Genomic DNA, 24,017 nt, shown 5'->3' on the forward strand with positions numbered 1-24,017 from the left:
TGTGTGTGTGTGTGTGTGTGTGTGTGTGTGTGTGTGTGTGTGTGTGTGTGTGTGTGTGTGTGTGTGTGTGTGTGTAAGAAGATAGATTTAGGGTGAGGAGCTCAGTCATTGGTGAGGCCTCCACACTGGAAGTAGCCAGGTGAGGTGGCTTATGCTGCACTCAACAGGAATAAACAGTCTAATGGATAGTGACCCACTGAAAACTCAAAGATCTTAATGAGAACGTCAGCACTCACAGGTACACATACAGGCCAAAATGACCAGGATGCCCACTAGGACGCCTCCTGAGGGCGACTCTTTGGAATGGCTCAGTGTCCACCCTGCAGGGGCTGGAGGAGGTGGCTGGAGAGAGAGAGGTCTGGGCCTCTCTGTTAGGCTATTAATGGTTGTAATAGTGGATGTCCTACATATATAAGCGTATGGATCAATGGTCAGATTCACCCCCTTCCCCCTCTCCTCCACCCCAATTTGATTTAATTTAATTGTGTGTGACATGCATGGATATATTTTATGATTTATGCGCACATTAATAGGCCTATTCTTAGGAGTCCCCTGGGATGATTGGTTTGGGTTTCAGTGATGAGGTAAATTGATTTTTAGAATGTTAGCAGCCATATTTTGCTTTGCTGCGAGTGAGTTTTATGTTGTCTGCATCCATTATCCATAACCACTTATCCTTTGGAGTGTCAAAGCAGAGGGGAGGTTAGAGCTGACCCTTCCATAGAAAAGTGTTTCCTCTCCATGTGGGCTTCACAGTCTCTTATCTGTTACATGTCCTGCGTGCAGCTGGCCTTGTACACACTTGTGCATCAGAGCTATTGGTAAAAAAATTTCCTATTTTGTTTTGTGTTCCTATAACCTCTTCACCTACTCACAACACCACAGCACTTTTTATCAGTTGTGAGTCACGTTGTGAGTTTCCCTGATGAATCTGAAGGAGGCTGAATAAAAGTTATTTCAAAATGAAGGAAAAAATCAAATGTACAGTGCTTGTATGAAAATAAGTTTTCACACGGGATGCAGCACCTGTTCTGTCATTCTCAGAAAACAGTTATTTTCCATAGTTTGTCCTGCACAATAACAAGCTGTTGCCGTTACTGAGCATAACCCAAAGTCATCACTGCGTTCAATTTGGGAGCTTTTGCAGGCGCTGTGGTCAAAGTCAGATAAATCTGCATTGTGTGACCTCCATAGTGAATAAAAACAAGAGGGAAGCAAAATGGAAGAAAATTGATAAAGTAATTAATGGATACAAGTTTGCATCAAAGTCACAGGAGGAAAAACCCATTCTTGGAAGAATTTGAGTACATCATGTCTGACTGGTAGCAGTCGCTTTGCTTATTGATGGTCAGCACTGTGTCTAAACACAGCTTCCATTTGGTGTGTGCTTCATAAGCTTTACAGATCTGTTAAAGCTGTTGAGAAAAAAGAAGGAAAAAGACAGACGTGATTCGAACTCCACCTATATTGCTCTGACCTCAGTGTTCCCTCGAACAGTACACTGAGCGTTGTTTTTATGATGCACTAAGTTTAACAGTTAATTACCAAAAAGCTCAGTTTTACCTGATGTACTTTTTTTAGGCTTCAAACATGACCAAAGCTTTTATACTTGCAGGGCGCTGGTACGTCTGCATTGCACTGCTGTTGTGACTCAAACTGAGTATCAGATAGGGTCTATTTTTTATTTTAAGGCACCTTGTGAAGCTAATATTTATTTGTAAATTGAGTATTTTAGGGTTTTAAACTGTTGAAGAAAATAATGAAAATTCTGCTGTTCAAATAAACGCAGTTTTTATTTTTATAATTCATAAGTCAGAGAACAGTTAAGTGGTTAAATTGCTGCTTTGGTTGTTTGTTGTGTTTTGTTGACAGAAAATAAGCTTTTTAAAGAATACCAAGTCACTAGAAGGGTAGCTGGTAACCTGTCGGATCCTGTAACAGGGTAAAACAATAAATGCTGAAGCAGATGAAATCTAAATCCTCGGTTTCTGAATAGCATCTTAAGTGTAGCACACTCTGTTTTGCCTCTGTGCTGCATGTATGAGTTATAATACTCCAGTGCATTGTCTTTTGAAATAATCCATATATGCAATACAGACACGCAAAGGTCTGATATCTTGGGTGTAGAATCCTCAGAGCTGAAAACAAACTCCCCTAAAGATCATCCAGGCAGCAGAAACAATATAAATGCAGAGCAGCTTGTAGGAAATGGACAGAGGCTCTTTGTGTGTGTGTTTGTGTATGCGTGTGTGCGTGCACAGGTATCATCTGTCGCAGGACAGACTGCAGTGTAATTTTCAGCACTTATTCAGATTGTTTTCCTGCTCTTCTTCTGTGGTGTCTGACTCTATTATTTAGCCCACCCGTCTATTTTCAGCAGAGAGTGACGCTTTACTGCGCAGCGTCGGCTCAGTTTTTTTGGCTGGGTCACCGAGCGGGAACAAATCCGCCCTTCACACCCTGAAATCTCATCTCACAGAGTCAAGAGGAGGTGTGTTAAAACTCCTCCGTTTCGCACTGTGCTTCTTTTTCCCCTCTGATCTTTCTTTTGCTTTCCCTCTCAGTCTTGTTTTTCCTTCTCCGTTTCTTGCTTCTTCCCTTCTTCTCCTTTCATCCTCTCCCTTTTCTTTATCTTCTGTATTTTCTTACTACCTTCTACCATCTTGAATTTTCTTTTCCCATTTTCATATTATTGCATCTGTATTACTTCTTCTTCTTCTTTTATTTCACTATCCTTGTTTTCATTCCCCCTTTTTTCTACAGCATTTCCTCCATTTTCTCCTTGATTGTCTGTCTTTCTCTTGCTTCCCTCTTTCATTTCATTGCACCATAAAGTGTGAAATGTGCGCTTGCAAAGTCAGTGAAGCTTTATTGACAAGTGTGGATGGACAAAAGCATTTAAAGACTCTGTGGGGAGTCGCGACCTCTGACCGCGGGGATAAATTGGATTTCTCTCAGCTTATGACGGAGGAATGGCGAGGAGAGGAGTTGTGACATTTGATGGTATCAGTTTAGTTTCACATGAGTAGCTTTCAGTTAGGAGTTGTTGAGAGATGACATCTTTCCATAATTACCCTTCACACATAGGTACAGTATATAGGTCACTGCACTTTTATTGTTGAAGTGGTGATATGAACACACCATCCATCTAAACTGTGAGTGTGTGTGTTTGTCTAGGCGTGCGTGAGTGTGTGTGTGTGTGTGTGTGCGCGCGCTTATCTTTGCAAGGAATAATTCGAGTTTTTGAGGCATCTGTAGAACATTTTGGATGATCCTCTCTTCAGGACCGACAGTCAAATGGCTGCTCAATAGTTAAGACTTGGTTTTATCGTTAAGTAATGGCTGGGTTATGGACTCCCAGATAGCTGGTCTGAAATCAAATGTGTTTAATGTCCTTCCGATGACAGACAGAGTGGGAAACTGTTTCTGACAGTTTCTGCAGGGAGACACTGAGACTGTTGTTTGGTTTCACACAGACCATAAATCCTCTTTTAGAAGTGGGTTAGCGGTACGATTAAGGTTGGGCTAACCTCTTAACATCCACTTAGATATAGGGGTAAGGTGACATTTTCACCTCATGTTGAACCAGAAGTTTCATAAACTTTTCAAATAAAGCCTCTTACATTCATTTTGGTTTTACAGTTCTTTTTTGCCACACAGGTAAAGGTTCAGGGAGTAGATATGGACCCAGTTCTAATGCCACTGCTCATTCCACACAGCCAAACACTTGGAGGATGTTAAGTGGTTAAACCATAGACTGAAAAGATAGATGTACCTTAGAAGTGTGGCTCTTTAGTTCCCTTGGTCTGTAACCTCTTTCCTGATGAGTTCTAGGTCTCAAATGGTAGTTTCAGGGCTTTCTAATACCAGCTGAGGCTCTTTAACCTCATGAGTTAAAATGAGTGTTAGACTTAAAACCTTTTTTGGTGGAGATCGTGAGTGAATTTTGTTTTGAGTTCAAAACCACGTCTCAGAAACTTGATGATAATGTTCATTTTGTAAATCATGGTCCAAATTAGAATTAAACAATAAACTAATAAAACATGGTATGCTTTAATATGGGGTGGGATAGTTGTACAGGTTAGCACTGTTGAATTAGAGCAAGAGGTCCTGGACTTAAATCCAGTCTGGGCCTTTCTCTGTGGAGTTAGCGTGTTGTCTAAATGCTTGCTTGGGATCACAGTGGAAGACATGCCGCTCCTTTTTAAGGCATACCATCTCGTTTCGGTTAGATTAATTGGTAATCCTAAATTAGTCATTGGTGTGATTGTGATTGTGAATGGTTGCAGGTCTGAGGGTGGACCCTACCTGAATATGCTATATTCACCCACAATCATTATACAGTGGGGCAAAAAAGTATTTAGTCAGCCACCGATTGTGCAAGTTCCCCCACCTAAAATGATGACAGAGGTCAGTAATTTGCACCAGAGGTACACTTCAACTGTGAGAGACAGAATGTGAAAAAAAAATCCATGAATCCACATGGTAGGATTTGTAAAGAATTTATTCGTAATTCAGGGTGGAAAATAAGTATTTGGTCAATAACAAAAATACAACGCAATACTTTGTAACATAACCTTTGTTGGCAATAACAGAGGTCAAACGTTTACTATAGGTCTTTACCAGGTTTGCACACACAGTAGCTGGTATTTTGGCCCATTCCTCCATGCAGATCTTCTCGAGAGCAGTGATGTTTTGGGGCTGTCGCCGAGCAACACGGACTTTCAACTCCCACCACAGATTTTCTATGGGGTTGAGGTCTGGAGACTGGCTAGGCCACTCCAGGACTTTCAAATGCTTCTTACAGAGCCACTCCTTTGTTGCCCGGGCGGTGTGTTTTGGATCATTGTCATGTTGGAAGACCCAGCCTGGTTTCATCTTCAAAGTTCTCACTGATGGAAGGAGGTTTTGGCTCAAAATCTCACGATACATGGCCCCATTCATTCTGTCCTTAACACGGATCAGTCGTCCTGTCCCCTTGGCAGAAAAACAGCCCCATAGCGTGATGTTTCCACCCCCATGCTTCACAGTAGGTATGGTGTTCTTGGGATGCAACTCAGTATTCTTCTTCCTCCAAACACGACGAGTTGAGTTTATACCAAAAAGTTCTACTTTGGTTTCATCTGACCACATGACATTCTCCCAATCCTCTGCTGTATCATCCATGTGCTCTCTGGCAAACTTCAGACGGGCCTGGACATGCACTGGCTTCAGCAGCGGAACACGTCTGGCACTGCGGGATTTGATTCCCTGCCGTTGTAGTGTGTTACTGATGGTGACCTTTGTTACTTTGGTCCCAGCTCTCTGCAGGTCATTCACCAGGTCCCCCCGTGTGGTTCTGGGATCTTTGCTCACCGTTCCCATGATCATTTTGACCCCACGGGATGAGATCTTGCGTGGAGCCCCAGATCGAGGGAGATTATCAGTGGTCTTGTATGTCTTCCATTTTCTGATGATTGCTCCCACAGTTGATTTTTTCACACCAAGCTGCTTGCCTATTGTAGATTCACTCTTCCCAGTCTGGTGCAGGTCTACAATACTTTTCCTGGTGTCCTTCGAAAGCTCTTTGGTCTTGGCCATGGCGGAGTTTGGAGTCTGACTGTTTGAGGCTGTGGACAGGTGTCTTTTATACAGATGATGAGTTCAAACAGGTGCCATTCATACAGGTAATGAGTGGGGGACAGAAAAGCTTCTTACAAAAGACGTTACAGGTCTGTGAGAGCCAGAGATTTTCCTTGTTTGAGGTGACTAAATACTTATTTTCCACCCTAATTTACGAATAAATTCTTTACAAATCCTACCATGTGAATTCATGGATTTTTTTTCACATTCTGTCTCTCACAGTTGAAGTGTACCTCTGGTGCAAATTACTGACCTCTGTCATCATTTTAAGTGGGGGAACTTGCACAATCGGTGGCTGACTAAATACTTTTTTGCCCCACTGTAGGTACAACACATACTCTACCTCCAGTGAGGTCTAAGTCATGTGATGACCCCAAACTCTAGTCCAGCCCTAGCTCCAACTCTAAGTTTTGGAGCAAACCAAAATGACTTTGTTGAACCAAAAATAATAATTGTTTGTGATACTTGTAAGTTTAATTGATTATTTTCTTTGTAACCTGATTGGCTATACTTGGGAGAACATAGGGTCATGCTATGATAACTTAGACCTCGCAGGTTAAAAATAATCCAGTATGGGTTATTTTGATAACACAGTGCTGTGTCAAATGAGAAGAAATACACAACTGGGTTATTTTGATGCACCACGGTGATTTTAACAATCAACCAAAACATTTTTAATCCATCTTAAGACTATTAATAACGATGCACAGCCCAATGTGTAGATCATACATTTTAAGCAGTGTAAAAGTTTGTAGACCATAACATTATTTCTGCAGCTTTGTCACATTTGAACAGCTAAGGTGTGCTTTACATCGGGGAGTATGTCATGGTTTCATTTTTTCCTGTCTTGGAGGCAGACACTGTAGGACAGGAAAATATGCTCTTCATTTCTAATGGTATACTTTGAGGACATATTATTTTCTTTTCAGTATTTAACTAACTGAAATTAGTGCAGAGATGAAAAACAGCTGATAGTTGATGGATATACATAGTTTGTGTGTATGTATAAGCACCTACAGCATGCCTTGAAAAAGGTCCAGAACATATAGTAAAGTCACTTATCCATGCACAGATTCTGGTGTAGCCACTTAAAAATTGCTATTCTGAGCACCATTTGAATATGTTTGCTTTTCATTATTTTTATAGATACAGATAGATAGAAGACTGAATACAAAACAACCTGACTTCATAGTGTGATGGATTCCACAAGGTGGAAGTTTTATCCATGTTGTGGTCATCAAAAAACATCTTTTCTTCACACTAATTCTCCATATATCCTACTCTACTGCCTCTCAAGACACTGGGTTTGAGTCGAGGAATAGTGGAGGCCACTGAAATCTACAAATAATGTCCTGTTGGTGAGACAAGTTTGAGACTTTAGGTTTCTTTTTGACATGATGCCTTATAATTAGAAGATGGTAAATTATGGGACCCAAATGGTCACCAACAATACTCAAATGGACTTTGGAATTCAAACCATAATTGGTTGTCAATAAGGGGCCAAAAGTGTGTACAAACAACTTTCCCAGCACTGTCCATGCCCATGATTTCATGCTGCTCACGCCAAATTCTGAGGCTACCATCTGTATCTATGTATTCCCAGTTTTTGGTGAGCCTGTACACACTGCAGATTAAAAATTGTTTTCTTGGATGAAAAGTGAAGTGGAAGCTTGCGCCTCAAGAAAAAGCTTCAAGAAAACTTTTGTATTCTACTGGTCATTACAGTTGTGCATATCTGAGATACCCTAACCTTTCCGTTTATTCCGGTGAGTCTAGGTACTCACCTTGCATGAATAAGCAAGTCTAAAGGTCAACCTGATAAATTGCTTTTTAATAAATAACACCATGTCCACAACCTTGGACTCAGGTTTGACGTCAAATAATTGTTGCTGTCCAAATGGTTTGCCTGAAGGATCGTTATTGCGCAGGGTGGCTATTTTTGTCTAAGAATTATATAGAGACTTTGAACTTCCTGTTAAGTTACGGCATTGACTTTGGGACTCTCAATGACATGAGTTTAAACCTCACAGGCGGTCACCTCGTTATCCATTGAACTGGCCTTGTGACATAGAGCAATTGTCCTTTATTTTATTGCCTATCACAGCTGTTACTGGAGATTTTACTGAGATACATTAAAAGTATGAAGGGAGTTGGGAAAGGGAGGATGGAGCTGTTCAGAAAGTGTGCCTGAAACCTTGATAGTGACATGTAGAAACAGCAGCAATTATTTGACTGAATAAATCCGCAGAGGCACAGCAATATTCTGTGGTTGGTCAATTTGAATGTTAATCATAAGTACAGGTAGGCAGCCTGGAACAAATGGAGTGGTCTTCATGCTGACAGGTGAAAGTCTGAAGAGAAGAGATTAAACTGCTTCACTGCACTTGTCTAAGAGATTTAAGAAAATGACTAAAAATGAATGTTCCAGAACATGCCGTTCATTTTATTTGTATTTTTTAAAAACTTTACTTTTTGCTCAAAAAAGAAAACTTAGACATAATACGGAATATTTAAACCTCTCAAATGAGTTTCAGATAATACTGAATACTGTCAGTGACCAAGAATCTGAACAAGTAGATAGTAAAATGTGAGTAACCTGCACATCCAGAGGAGAGCAGTCATTCTTGATTTCATTCTCATCTTCATTTACTTTTCTTATAATCTGCAAGGTAACATATTTTCATACTGATCTGAGCATTTCATACTTGTACCACACAGAGCAAGAGTTACTGGTTTCCATTTCCATACCTCTCGAGATTGGATGTGTAGTAGATTTGTGGTTCAAAGATTTTCCACGTTCGATAAGGAGGAGATATTAATAATACAGGTGGAAATAACACTCATGGCATCTTTTTGAAGGGTGTCAGACTGAATGATTGTTTTCTTTGTTCCCTGATTGCCAAGACTGAGAAGAACGATTTAATAAAAACAAAAATGACAAATTTCCATTGCCTAGGGCTAGACTTGAGGTCTTTGTTAGCAATGACATAGACCTCAGAGGTTTAAGAAATACCCAGCTGCCAGTCAAAATGCTACAGACGTACAGACTTTGAAAAATGAACTGAATCTTAAGAAACCTCTACATGGCATTAGCAGCTGTCCCACCTTTGCTTTGATTATATTCATACAGTATAAAGGGTAGATTTCTGCTACAGTCAAGCAGTAGTTGTAATAGAAGGTTCAACATGAACAGTCAGCATGAACTCTTTGGTAATGGTACGTGAATCAGTGTTAATGGCCAAGAGTAAATCATCATTACAGTGGGATGCAAAAGTTTGGGCAACTTTGTTAATAGTCATTATTTCCCTGTATAAATCGTTGGTTGTTACAATAAAAAATGTCAGTTAAATATATCATATAGCAGACACACACAGTGATATTTGAGAAGTGAAATTAAGTTTATTGGATTTACAGAAAGTGTGCAATAATTAATTAAACAAAATCAGGCAGGTGCATAAATTTGGGCACTGTTGTCATTTTATTGATTCCAAAACCTTTGAACTAATTATTGGAACTCAAATCGGCTTGGTAAGCTCAGTGACCCCTGACCTACATACACAGGTGAATCCAATAATGAGAAAGAGTATTTAAGGGGGTCAGTTTCCCTCCTCATTTAATTTACTCTGAAGAGTAGCAACATGGGGGTCTCAAAACAACTCTCAAATGACCTGAAGACAAAGATTGTTCACCATCATGGTTTAGGGGAAGGATACAGAAAGCTGTCTCAGAGATTTAAGCTGTCTGTTTCCACAGTTAGGAACATGTTGAGAAAATGGAAGACCACAGGCTCAGTTAGGTTAAGGCTCGAAGTGGCTGACCAAGAAAAATCTCGGATAGACAGAAGCGACGAATGGTGAGAACAGTTAGAGTCAACCCACAGACCAGCACCAAAGACCTACAACATCATCTTGCAGCAGATGGAGTCGCTGTGCATCGTTCAACCATTCGGCGCACTTTACACAAGGAGATGCTGTATGTGAGAGTGATGGAGAGGAAGCCTTTTCTCCGCCCACAGCACAAACGGAGCTGCTTGAGGTTTGCTAAATGACATTTGGACAAGCCAGCTTCAATCTGGAATAAGGTGCTGTGGTCTGATGAAACTAAAACTGAGCTATTTGGGCATAACAAAGGACATTATGCATGGAGGAAAAAGAGCACAGCATTCCAAGAAAAACACCTGCTACCTACAGTAAAATATGGTGGTGGTTCCATCATGCTGTGGGGCTGTGTGGCCAGTGCAGGGACTGGGAATCTTTTCAAAGTTGAGGGACACATAGTATCAGCAGATTCTGGAGACCAATGTCCAGGAATCCGTGACAAAGCTGAAGCTGCGGCGGGGCTGGATCTTTCAACAAGACAACGACCCAAAACACTGCTCAAAATCCACTAAGGCATTCATGCAGAGGAGCAAGTACAACATTCTGCAATGGCCATCTCAGTCCCCAGACCTGAATATTATTGAAAATCTGTGGTGTGAGTTAAAGAGAGCTGTCCATGCTCAGAAGCCATCAAACCTGAATGAACTAGAGATGTTTTGTAAAGAGGAATGGTCCAAAATACCTTCAACCACAATCCAGACTCTCATTGGAACCTACAGGAAGCGTTTAGAGGCTGTGATTTCTGCAAAAGGCAGATCTACTAAATATTGATTTCATTTCTTTTTTTGTGGTGCCCAAATTTATGCACCTGCCTGATTTTGTTTTAAAAATTATTGCACACTTTCTGTAAATCCAATAAACTTCATTTCACTTCTCAAATATCACTGTGTGTGTGTCGTATGATATATCTAATAGGGGTGCAACGATACAAAAAATTCACGGTTCGATTCGGCTGATACTTTGGTGTCACGGTTCGGTATTTTTTCGATACAAAAAAAAGTTCATGCCTTTTTAATTTGTCATTTATTAAAATTATAAATATATATTTTAACTCAAAAGTACCCTTTTTAAATTTAATGTTGCTGAAACAACAAAATAATAAAAAAAAATCTATCTGATTGAGAAATCACTCATCTTTGGAAAAGAGTGTTTATTGCAGAGAAATGGTTCATATTCATAAGAATTCAATTCATTCATAACACATTCATAAGAATTCAGATTTGTTTTCATCTTCTGAGAACTGAACTGAACATTGTGAGAAGAGTAGGAACTTTAAAGGATCATTTTCACATAAAATTAATATACCATGTGTGTTTTAATGTCATGGCATTAAAACAGTGTTAACATTCAGATGACTGATATCTGTTTGATATCTGATTGATAACTAAGCTCTTCAGATGCTCTGCTGCTTTTTCTTCTTGGCTGAGATCTTCTTTACCACTCTTCTTCCTTCTTTTCTTCCTTTTTGTCTCTTCCACGTCTTTTCCGTTCCTTATCTGCTCATCTCATCTGTCCTTTGCTCTTTTTGTTGTTTTTTTTCTTTGCTCTGTCTCCTTTGCTCGCCTCCCGCACCTCCCCTCCACCTCCCCCCCGTCGTCCCCCATCCTTTTCCCTGCTTCTCCTTTCCTTTGCTTTCCCCTCCCTTCCCTGGATGAACTGTTAACAGAGCCCACGCCCACTCAGAATCTACCTTCCTTCACACCTCCTCCTCTTCCCCGCCCTTCTCCTGCTCCTTCTGGCACCCCTTTGACTTACTCCTCCTCCTCTGATCCCCCACCAGTGTCCCCCAGCCCAGGCGTTGCCCTCCCCTCTGCCCCCCGCGACCTGGTCCCTGTCCTAGTGTCCAGCCGATTTGTCCGACTCAGCTGGCGCCCCCCAGAGGAGACCGGAGGAGCTGTTCAAACCTACGGTGTTTATTACTCCCAGGATGGAATCGATAGGTAAGATAAGCCTGATTTTCTTTTTTCTTTATTTCTTTCTTTCTAAAAAATGTGTCTTTGTTTGCTCTGACACGGTCGGTGAATCTGCATTATTTTTGTAGTTAAAAGCACAACAGATAAACTGGCTGTATGCATGCGCAGGACTGCTTTGAAGTGAAGCACTGGAAAAAAAATGTAATCTTTACCCCTTTATGGAATAGAATAATATAGTCCTTTAGTGTCCTTGTGCATGTACAACAAAATTGTAGAAATGGAGGACCTATTGTTTCACTTCATCCAGAGGGAAGTGGTAATATGGACAATTACAGGAAAAAATTTCATTTTATTAAAAATTTGACAGGTGCCCGCAGTAGGCCATCAGTAACAACGATTAACAATAATTAAAAAAAAAAAAAAAAAAAAGCAGCTTTTTAAAGTTGTGTTTAAATGTTTGTCACATAAGTGCCACCCCATGGGGATAAACAATTAAGACAACGGGAGGTTGGCCGTTATAGGGCCTTGGTGAGTAAATTCCCATAGACAACCATGTTAAAATGGCCAAATTTACAGAAGAAAAGGTTGAGAGAAAAGGTTCAAAGTCTGATTTTCAATAATTTTGGGTTACTTTCCCCTTTAAACCAACTGTAGTTGGTATTTTTTTATAACTCTGGATATGGTAAATTATTGCATTTGTCTCAGAATGTAGTTTTAATTGGCTCTCTGACCAATTACATCTTGTGCTGTGCCACTAATTGTAGTAACAGACTGTATTACCGTATTTTTCGGACCATAAGGCGCACAGGATTATAAGGCGCACTGTTGACAAACAGGTCGGTTTTCATACATAAGGCGCACCGGATAATAAAGAACGTTAAACGAAACAAAACAGCCAGATAAGTCAAACTTTACTCAACTCATTCCTCTTGCGTCCTCTACTTACGTACCATTGATTCATTAATGTTGAATTCTCTGGTAGCTGCTCTATAAACACTGGAACAACAGTATATGTTGTTCCAGCTATGTAACTTTGCACTGTCCACTTTCTGCTGTAACAAAACAAATTTCCCATGTGTGGGATTAATAAAGTTTATCTTATCTTACATTAATAACTGCGATTGCATTTGTCAAAAAAAAAAAACATCGGGAAAAAAGTTAACGTTCATTCTCCAGGTTCACTGTGTTATGCTTTGGTATGCTAACATAGCTGTGTCGCTAGCAATCACTAGCACAGCTGTCATGAATCGTTGTGCGGCAGGCAGGAGTTGGACCCAAAATGCAGGACTCAGGCACGAGGTTTAAACACAAAGAACTCAGCTTTATTCGCTGGCAGGAGAAAGTCATACAAAGCAAACTAAACTAGAAACTCACAAACTAAACTCACAGTGAGACACAGGGAGATCCACACAGAATGCGGGACGACGCGACACTGACTCAGAGAAAGACAGGGTTTAAATACACTAGGAAGTAACGAGGGGAATGAGACACAGAAGGAGGGCACAGCTGGGAGAAATCAGGACTGACGAGACAAGCAAAGCAGGACACATTTACATAAGACACGGACCATCAAAGTAAAACAGGAAGTATCACACAGAGACGCAAACTTGACACAGTGGAGACAGCAACTAAGAAACACAGAGACATAAACCATAAGGCAGAGGACTCTAAGAACCGAAAGACACAGAGGGGAACTCAAACATGCAGACACAGACTACACAGAACAGAGGGGACACAGAGAAACATGAAGGGCAAGGGATCGAAACTAGAAACCATAGAATAACTCACACAAGTACAATAATACAAACATCACAAGGAACTAAAAACGCTGGGTCAGGAGACCCAGGACCGTGACAACAGCATTATATATCATCTAGCCTAACCTAACTTCAGTAACCCTACAAACGTCACTATTGTGTAGTTTTCTGTCTTCATTCATGTTGGAAGTGATAGCAGAGCTGTACGTTTTATTTTTTTCCAGCAGTCTCTTAGTCAGAACATGATATATCATGCTTAGGTAACTAGTGAAACCAGCAAGCTAACTTCCTGCTAACTTCCTGCTAACTTCTAATTTCGTTAAATTTTATAAATTCTGTTTTCATGGATGCCTGGATGTTAAACTTAATTGTTACACCTAGTAAAGCAGAAACACTGATCATTTTATTAAAGATGAAAGAATTTACACAGTGTTAGTTTGGGACATGATGCGGACGGAGTTTTGGACCCAGATTACTCTGAGCTGCGAGGCTCATGACTACGGTAGCCAAAACACTCAGACAATCCATTAAGCGGTACGGCTTCGTAGCTTAGCAAAGTACTACTGAAACATTTTTTGACAGATTTTTTAGCGCAGTGTACCACATAAAATCGGTTCGAGGTCAGTAAACACAGCCAGAATTCATAGATAAGGCGCACCAGATTATAAGGTGCACTGTCGATTTTTTGGGGGGGAGAAAATTAAAGGATTTTAAGTGCGCCTTATAGTGCGGAAAATACGGTAATAGTAAATGTCTACGAAGGCTGCCAACAGCACTTAAACCTGGTCCTAACTAAGCCTGGTCATTTTTTTATCAGTGCTCATATAAATGAATTGTGTTGACTGTAATAGGGTAGAAGCAGCTAGGGAGAATCAATAGCAATTTAATCAATGTTCACATAGGAAAATAAGAAAATCAACAGCTATACAGACACTATGAGAAAACAATAAAAATCAACTGATTAATTGTTCTAATTAGAGAAACCTTCAATCATAAAGTGAAAAAAACATCTCTCAAGCAATGCTAATATTATAATATGTATTATCTCCTATCTCTCACACAACCATAAGTTCTCATTCAGCTCCTCTAGCTGAAAGACACCCAACTTTGGCTTTATAGTTACAAGCTCTATAGACACAGACACAATCCTGCACCTAACTAGACGTAGGATTTGGGGTTTGGGTGATAGTAGCAAGAAAAACAAGGTGGAAATCCTTGACGCAATTTCCCAGATCCCAATGTTTTTCCTAGAATATTTTACTTATTGTTATTTAAACAAAAGGAGAATTTTAAAAAGAGAAGCATGAGAGATGAACCCCTTTCTGATTATTTCTTTGAAAATGGATTAACTGGATAACTATTAAAGTATACATTTTAATTCTTTATTTGCATATATATGTTTAAAAAATCTTCATTTGCAAAGTTACAAGAGCCATAAATGCTTAGTTCAGGTGGGGAAACGATGTAATCACAGTATTGTAAGATGGTGAAAAATATCTCCTCGCCTAAAGAACGGTCAAGGTGATAAAGGATTGAAGAAAGAGAATCATTGCATAAGCAAAACGATTTGGTGACCCCATATGTGACAGAAAAGCTGAGATGCGCTTTTTTAAAACACTGAACATTTCTGTGGCTTTCAAACCCCAAAATGCACAACGCCAAAAATTTTAATATATGTAATATAATGGGTAAAAGAATGCAAATTGTAACCACCATATAATGCTGTGATTGCAGGCAACCTCTAACTCTCTATGAATAGTACTCATAACCACTATTCACTGGTCATGACAGTTTACGTTAGGGCTGTTCGATATAGCGATATATATCGGATGACGATATGAAAACGTCAATCGTTTCATATTACCCTATCGTTTGTTTCGTAGTGTCGCAAAATAAATTGTTTACTGCAATATTTTTTCATCGTCTTGATGGTTTGGTTATGAAAAGTCTGACATGGACTAAAATTATGCAAGAAACCATCCCCACCTCAGACTCAAACACCGCAAACCTCTTCTACCACCTACGCAAGAGTCACGTAAAAGAGTATGGAGAGAGTTTATGGATGAGAAGCAAAAAAAGAGACATCAGGTGCTCAAAATAAACCTTAGACTCATGCTTTTCCCCGCAGCACACCGTGTAATAAATACTGACAAAGAAAATGGCACAAACTTACAAACTTATATCTAAAAATATTCAGTTTCATGCATTGGTCAAAGAACTGGACTCCAGGTACACAACGCCAAGCTGAAAACATTTCACGCAACTCGAGTTTCCCTATATTCCCAGAATTTACAGAAAGTGTAAAATTTTTGTGATATATATCGTTGTCAGGATGATAAATGTCTTATATTGGGATATGAGATTTTGGTCATATCGCACAGCCCTAGTTTGCATATTAATAATCGTGAAATGTAGCACATGGCTATTGTTACTCAGTGGTGTTAGTTTCAGTTATTGGTCTTATCTTTGGTAAGATGCCATGTCATTATAAAGTAATTGCCAAGACATTTCACACAAATCCTGAAGTCATGTCTTGTGGCTCCAAATGAACTATCTGCAGATTGGTAGAGCTGCGTGGGCACATCCTCTGGCAACCAGGATGTGCCCACGCACATTAATATCTGTATAAAGTCTCTATATTATCCAATAAGAAGTGGATGAGGTATTTTTGCCTGGAACAAACTGGCCAGCAGTGACATTGTTTTACAGAGACTTGCTGCTTACTCGGCTGAAAAAGATAGACAAACTCAAGTTGTTGACTCAAAGGCATCTGCAACCAAGATCCTGATTTAGCAGTTGTTAGCTTATAAAGGGATAAAAGTCTGATGGTACAGAGTTTTATACTAACAGTGTGTAAAAGACAACAGTGCATTTCTTAGATCACGGCTCTGGTGCACACAGCAGCTCAAAGCACTGAGTAGAAAAAGCTCTGGGTGACACATTGGTGACTCCCCTGCTGGTGTTAAATGGTTACCTCTGACAGTCGGGGCTCCAGCTGAAGGCTTTCACATCCAGGCTTTTAAGCTTTGTTACCTCAGAGACAATCTAGGCCTGCAGAGCTCTGGGCCTCTGAACGGTAGGCTGGACAAAAGAGCCACTGAAGTTTGTGTCATGAAACGATTCGATAGAGAGATTCTGTCAGTCCTAATGACTTACAGAAGGAATAGAGGCAGAGGTTTTGTCAGTTCTAATGACTTTGAGAAAAATGCCGAGATGGGTTTTGTCAGTGCTAATAACTTGCAGAAAATGAGAGGGGAGGGAGACTGAGAGAGAAAACAATGAAAGATTACAAAAGAAGGGGAATTGGCTGGGGGGGAAGGGTGAGAATGACTTTTTTTGTCAGCTGTAATGACTTCCTGGAAATATATTGACAGCAAAATAGAGAAATATCTGGGCAGATCAAGAAAGAAAATGGAAAAGAAAGAAGGCAGAAGGATGAAAAGATGTTTTGAGTAGACATCCATACGAGTCATCACACCTCTTTCCAGAGCAGGTCATACTGATTATTGTTATTTTCAGGATATGTTAGGGTTCTCATAATTACCATCATTTTACATGCCAATGATACCTACCGGTACTCCTTTCTCTTTTCTTTCTCTCTTAATGTTCCCCAGCAATAGCCGTTATTTTGGACTCAATTAGCAATAAAATTAGAACACGTCCTTATACATAGATGCTGTGAGACCAATAAGATGCACAGTTAAATGTAGCCTAAAGCCTTTGACAGGAACTACTATAGGTTTCACTTCAGTTAACCCACCTGACAGGTATTGAAACTTAATGTTAGTCATTATTAGTCTCTGGTTCTCTTCCACAGTGTGTCGTTTGCCCTGTATCCCTCCCCTCAACCCCAACCAGTCACGCCAGATGACTTCCAATACCTGAGCCTAGTTCTGCTTGAAGTTTCTTCCTGTTAAAAGGGAGTTTTTCCTTCCCACTGTTACCAACTACAGGGGTTCATTTGCTAGTTTGGGTTTCTCTCTAATACTGTGGGTCTTTATCTTACAATATAAAGCTCCTTGGGTCAAAGTAGTGGATCAACAAAGATGTCTCTATATCGTTTACTACATGCTTGTTGAAATAGCAAAATGGTGAAAAAATAATACAAAATAGTTTGAGTTGAGAGTTGAGATGATATAATTCTGATCTTCAAGTTGCAGTGGATGTAAATCCCTTTGACACATTTCTGGTATTTAATTGTACCAAGATAAGTACTAATACAAGACCTGACAAAAAGGGGTATTGGGATATCCCCTGGTATATCAAAAAAATTAAATATATATATATATATATATATTGGCATTGGTACATTGGCATTGTTAAAATGTCTTAATGTAATGAAGGACTGTCATTTATATTGTTGGGTTTAGTAGCTATTGCCATAACTTTGATTAATACCACACTTAAATAAGGAGATAGCATTTGGAGAAAATAGCATGTATTGTCACATTTAGACATAAATTTGTGGCTGCTGGACTACAGTGAGGAATGACATTTTTGTGCAGAATCCCAAAATGAAAGTAGGAAAACTGCTCTGTCTCAATGTTGGTAGTGGTAGCAGAGCGGAGACAGCAAATGGCCCATAGAGACTTTGGATGAGATGTCCCAGCTCACAAGGAGGGCTGCACATTAGATGGCTGGAAGGGCAGAGTGAGATATCACAGGAAACTTAGATGAACTAGGAGCAGATTGGCAGAGAACGCCGGCAGATAGATTATTGTACAATAGTGACAATGCAATTTTGAATGATGTGATTTTGACAGCATGGGGAAACTGAAGTGACTGAAAAGTACGCATATAACCAAGAGAAATGGAAACCACATATGAACAACGATTTCCATTTGATCTGAATAGGTCTTTTTGCTGTATACCCACACTATCTCACTTATAGTCTCAAAATAAGGAAGGAAATTCCTCCAATTACATTTGGAAAAGGCCCATCTGTTAACTGTAATAAAGTTGTATACAGCACTACCAATACTTTGCAAAGCTGCCGTCAAATCAAATACATAGTCTCTCTGTGTCTGAATAATGAAGCCTGTTCAAAAGTGCCTTAAGACGGGATTCTTTTTAATGGTCAACACTGGGTGAGTCCTCTGGCTGCAAAAAGAAGTTACATTGTTTAGCCTCTGTTTGTCTATGAGAAAATGAGCCTGTTTCACACTTCATGAATGCTTCAGTAAAGCAATTCATATTAGGTTTAAGGCAGGGGTCCCCAATCACAGTCTACGAGGGCTGGTGCCCCTGCATGTTTTAGATCTCACCCTGGGTCAACACACCTGAATCACATGATTAGTTCATTACCAGGCCTCTGGAGAACTTCAAGACATGTCGAGGAGGTAATTTATCCATTTAAATTAGCTGTGATGGATCAGGGACACGGTGGCACGGTGGTTAGCACTGTTGCCGCACAGCAAGAAGGTCCTGAGTTCAATTCCAACATCAGGCCGGGGTCGTTCTGTGTGGAGTTTGCATGTTCTCCCCGTGTTTGCGTGGGTTCCCTCCGGGTACTCCGGCTTCCTCCCACCGTCCAAAGACATGCAGCTTGTGGGGATAGGTTAATTGGATAATCCAAATTGTCACTAGGTATGAATGTGAGTGCGAATGGTTGTCTGTCCCTGTGTGTTGGCCCTGCGACAGACTGGTGACCTGTCCAGGGTGTACCCTGCCTCTCGCCCTATGACAGCTGGGATAGGCTCCAGTGCCCCCCGCGACCCTGAAAAGGATAAGCGGAAGCGAATGGATGGATGGATGGATGGATCAGGGACACATCTAAAACCTGCCGGGACACCGGCCCTCGTGGACTGGAATTGGGGACCCCTGGTTTAAGGTCTCAGCTGTTTACTTCAGGTCTTATTTAATGCAAAATTATGTTCATTTATAAAACATCAGCATGGTGACGAGCGAAATGATCAGTTTGAGGCACAGAAACAGGATTTTGTAAATGTCAATGTCTATGGAAGCTTTTGTTGTTGTTTATACGCTGATCAAAAATTCCTCACTACTTAATCAGTGTATAGTATCAAGTCAGTTAAACTGCTGAATTATTGATCTGGTCCGTTATATAGTGGATGGGTTGTTAATCAGTTACAGCTTTGGTGTTATTAAAATTAACAACAGGTGCACTAGAGGGATAGCAATGCCTCAACCCCCAAAGTAGGAATGGTTTTGCTGGTGGAGGCCACTGACATTTTTCCCTTTTCATTTTTTATGACTGTTTTTTTTCACTAGTTTTTTTTTTGGCTATGGTCTAGGGCATGAGGTGACACCTGGAGCCTATGTTGCACTGGTAGTCTCCTCCAGGATTGCACATCAATATGTGCCAGTGACAGAAGGTTGGCTGTGCCTCCCAGCACAGTCTCCAGAGCATGGGGGATATTCAAGGAGATAAACAGTTACCCCAGGAGAGCTGGACAGGGCCATAGAAGGTCCTTAATCTATCAGCAGGACCAGTATCTGCTCTTTTATGCAAGGAGGAACTGGACGAGCACTGCCAGAGCTACAAAATGACCTCCAGCAGGCCACTGCTGTGAATGTCTCCAACCAGTCAATTAGAAACTGACTTCATGATGGTGACCCGAGGGCCTGACATCCTCTAGTGCAGTGTTTCCCAACCTTTTGGAGCCACAGCACATATTTCACATTAGAAAAATCACACGGCACACCACCAAACAAAAGTGTTACAAAAAGCATATTGATCATTTTTCCCCACGCACCAGGTGTAGCAGAATTGGCTCGGTTTGTCCGCAGTATACCTTTTTTGTTTTTTTCTAACCACTACTCATGCTAGGGCTTTCATCTGGGTCAAAACTTTCTCCGGGACCCAGGTCAGACTGACTGCTTTCTCTTTTCAAATATTTATCTATTGCTATTACACACTGCGTAGTCTCACAGCATGACTATTATGTAATTTCTTCTTCGTCTTCTTCTCTTTTACTGGCAGTTGGCAACCCATTTAATTAGAGCAAGTAATTGTACTGCCCTTTAGTGGAAGAGAATATAATTGTTCTGCCCGTTACTCATGCTGAGTACTAAACAGGTGGAACCAGATAATCTTCCATGGCACACCATTTGGGAAACTCTGCTCTAGTAGGCCCGATTGGCATTTCGAATAGCAGTATTGTCACATCCACCACTGGCACTAGGGATGGCACCAGTTCTGATATAAACGGTAGTAACCAGACCAAAAAGCAGCGCACATTTCGGTGCTTTATTTCGGTGCTTTTTTTTCCTGAGCTGTGATACACTTTAGATTCTAGCCAATCATTTTACGTTTCCGAGGATAGTAGGCGGGCCCAGGTACGTACGTTCTTTTAGAGCAGAGCTACAGATTAAAAATGTCCAAGGCGAAGCGGTCAAAAGTCTGGCTGTACTTCACATCAAAATATGCAAACTCAGCAGCAACAAGTGCTTTAAGCTGATACTGTGATACTGTCAAAGGAGGTAACACCTCAAATCCGATGAAACACCTGGCGATGCATAGCGTTTTTTTTAAAAGCCGAGAAATGGGCCGTATTTGATAGCTTGCTGCGAGACCTCACATCGAGCACATCTACTGCGGGTGGGTTGCCTGTTATCGGACCCGGAGTTAGCAACATCCCCCAAAAACACGAAGAGGAGAGTCCTGGCCCCTAGCCCTGCCAGTGTAGCAGAAATGATGATGGCAGCAGCAGCCGTTCTTCTCTGCGTGAGTAGCTTAATGTTGTTCGTGTGTAATTTACATTGAGTAGGCTAACCACGTTATTACATTAATGCATGTAAGGTGAACTAGTAAACATCATCATAGCTACATGCGGCTGTCTTCTTGTTTGATGGCAGATGCTCCCTTCACCCTGGCCAAAAAGGCTAAAATGACCAAAGAAAAAGTGGAAAACAGCTAAACATGAGAGGTTTTTTGGACAAAGTTTGTGTTTTTTTCCATTGTTTAAGCACTGCTTCCAGCCAAGAGTGATGCCATAAATCCCCTATAGCTGCAGAAAAGGCTAACATTGTTATCTTTTTACAAAAAAACAGCTGAACATGAGAGGTTTTTGGACCAATTTTGTGTTCTCCATTCTTTAAGCACCGTTTAAGCACCGGCACCGTTTCAAAAGTACCGGTTTGGCACCGGTATCGGATAAAACCTAAACGATACCCATCCCTAACTGGCACCATGTGTTTTTCACAGATGAGAGCAGTTTCACCCTGAGCACATGTGACAGACATGAAAGGGTCTGGAGAAACAGTCGAGAAGATGTAAGATGTGCCAGCAGTATGGGACAATAGGTGGTGAATTAATAATGCTATTTATAAATTTAGAAAGCCTGTTTAGTGCAGGTGGGGTTTTAGTGCCATGGTGGAATTTAGTCTCACTTGAGAGCGATGTTGTTGCTGCTAAACTGCAGCTATATTGCGACCCCAAGGCTGATGAGATTAGGGTGGAGCAGAAACTCTGGAGGGTAAGGAAAGGGAGAGATAAAAACAGAAAGAGGTGAGATCCTTAGAGAGTGGGAAAAAATGACCAAGAAAGGCCAGCAAGATGAGAAGGACTCAGTAAAGATGTAAGCAGAGGAAGAACTATTTTTTTCTCTCTCCGTGGGTTATTCCTGTTCGAGCCGACTTACTGCCCTCACACGGTGGCCTTTTCAAGGCCAAACAGAGTTCACTCTGTATCCAGCCTGCTGGTTACCTCCACATACAGCTTTGTGTCGCTGCCTTTTTACTCGGCAGCCTTGGAAAAAAAAAAACATGGATTTATATACCCCGAGAACTCCACTCACCTTTTGTGTTTTCTTTAACCTTTGTGTGTCATTGCTGCTGCCGGTGATAGCGCTTGATTTGTGTCAATGTGTCAGATTGCCATGTAATTTACCGTGTACATCTGTGGTCTGCAGTTGATAAATTCTGATAACCTCTTGACAAACTGCCCCCCCAAAAAATCACCTAAGGTCCTCGTTCAGATTGGCTGATATACTGCACATGGTGTAAGTTGTTTATTGAACAATTGTGGGAAGCTTAAAGAGGATAAGCGCAGCAAATGCTACATCCGTTTTAATCATAGTATGAGCAGGCCGCTTTGTCATTGAACCTGCCACATGCAACAATCCTATCTCAGTGGCAGTGTGTGGAATTACATGAAGATCTTGGTAAATGAACCTTTAGAATGGAATTCTCAAGTAAAACCCAAATATGGTGTAGTTAACCACGTGATGACCCTAAACACAGCCCTGAACACAACCCTGAGCAATCTGAATAAATAATAATAATGGATTGCATTCATATAGCGCTTTTTGAGACCCTCAAAGCGCTTTACAATTCCACTATTCATTCACTCTCGCATTCACACACTGGTGGAGGCAAGCTACAGTTGTAGCCACAGCTGCCTGGGGCAGACTGATAGAAGCGAGGCTGCCATATCGCGCCATCGGCCCCTCTGGCCGATCAATTATATCAATATATAATTGATGTTTTTATTATATTGTCCTCAAAAGAAATGACAGTCAGTGAGCAAAGACAAAAACATTCTGACAAACTTTAAAGGTAGTAATATGTCCATTTTACCCTTTAGAGTTAGGGTTCATCCTTATCAAAAAGCAGTAAAGGCTCAACAACCAGTTAAAAAACAACCCTTATAAACTTAATGTCTTTAGAACACCAGTTAAATTGTTACACTCAGTCCAATTCACTTTACTCAAATAGCAAAACTATAGCTGTGGTGGAAAGTTAAAGGTTGGTGGTGGTTTGGTTTAGGAGGCTTATTGCTTTCCCCCATGCATTCTCCCAATTGCATTCATCATCAAGGTTGCTCATTTTGTCAAAAATCCCATCGTAATACACATGATTAGCCTCAATCTTGCCTCTGCCACATGGCCCTTAACAATAAAAGCTGAAGTGAAATGAACAAAGCCAATTCAACTACAATAACAGAATACTGCTTCTGCATCTGACAGGAGATGCTGCTGATAAGGTGTCCTTAAGAGTCAGTACCTGGACCCTGCTGTAAGACAAAAAGGTGGCTGAAAGGGGTTAGTTTTTCACATGATTGCTGTTGCTGAACTGCTTTATATCCACCCATATTAGCCAACAGCAGTACAAGAAGTAAATGAAATCAAGTAACAGTAACAGATTTTTATAACTTACCAGGAAGTCCTATTTTTTGTCGTCTGTCTGTGTATAAATGAAGTTGACTCATACAGCTCCAGCCACTGCCATTAAACTGGAGACCCCCATTTCTGATTATCAGCCAGAAGACTGAGATTTATGTACCATTTGTTTGTCTGTGGTTTTTCTTTTCTTTTCCATTTGCTGGTTAGATTTAAGCCCTAAACACTGCCTGTAGTTGTCTAACATGTTAGGTTTAACAACAATAACCTGACACATTAGTTTAATCCACATTTAAATGTGAGTCTAGTGCCATTTTTAACAGAGTTTATATGTGACAAGCAGGGAATGAGACGCGTTTGTGTCAGGCTTGTACAACAAACAAAAGAAGAAATGTGTTCTCACCTTTTGAACTGATTGATCCGTGGTTTTGTAATGAGAAGTGTGAAACAGCTAAGTGTTCTTTTCCTGTAATTTTAAAATACAGCCGAAATGCTTATAAATGAACATATTATATCTATTTTTTTAAATCTGCACACACACGGTGCAGTTTGTAGGAGTTATAAAGAACTACAGACACATTTTACTTGTGACTGCTCTGCATTTTGTACATATTGAGACAAATTTAAATCCTCTCTAGTATTTAAAAGACTAAGCTGCAGGATAGACAGTTTTCTAAACTACAGGTTTTATCCAGCTGCTGTAAAGGAAAAAAGGGAAGTATGGCATTATAGGTCAAGTTCAACTTGTCACCGTATGTAGCTGCT

The 24,017-nt window shown here is 40.5% G+C and overlaps 1 protein-coding gene across 1 annotated transcript in view; it reads left to right on the plus strand.

Annotated features, from left to right (window-relative positions):
- The first annotated feature begins 256 nt into the window (after positions 1 to 256).
- Positions 257 to 24,017, plus strand: part of dcc (DCC netrin 1 receptor) — a 145,666-nt gene continuing 121,905 nt past the window's right edge. The window contains exons 1-2 of the mRNA XM_085461002.1: positions 257 to 356; positions 11,167 to 11,440. Of these exons, the coding sequence (XP_085317128.1) occupies positions 257 to 356; positions 11,167 to 11,440 (374 nt within the window). The remainder of the gene's footprint in view (positions 357 to 11,166; positions 11,441 to 24,017) is intronic.

The sequence above is a fragment of the Copadichromis virginalis genome, linkage group LG7 (assembly GCF_057382275.1).
Source record: "Copadichromis virginalis isolate Kocher_CV1m ecotype Utaka linkage group LG7, C_Virginalis_male_GT1.1, whole genome shotgun sequence".
Classification (NCBI taxonomy): Eukaryota; Metazoa; Chordata; class Actinopteri; order Cichliformes; family Cichlidae; genus Copadichromis; species Copadichromis virginalis.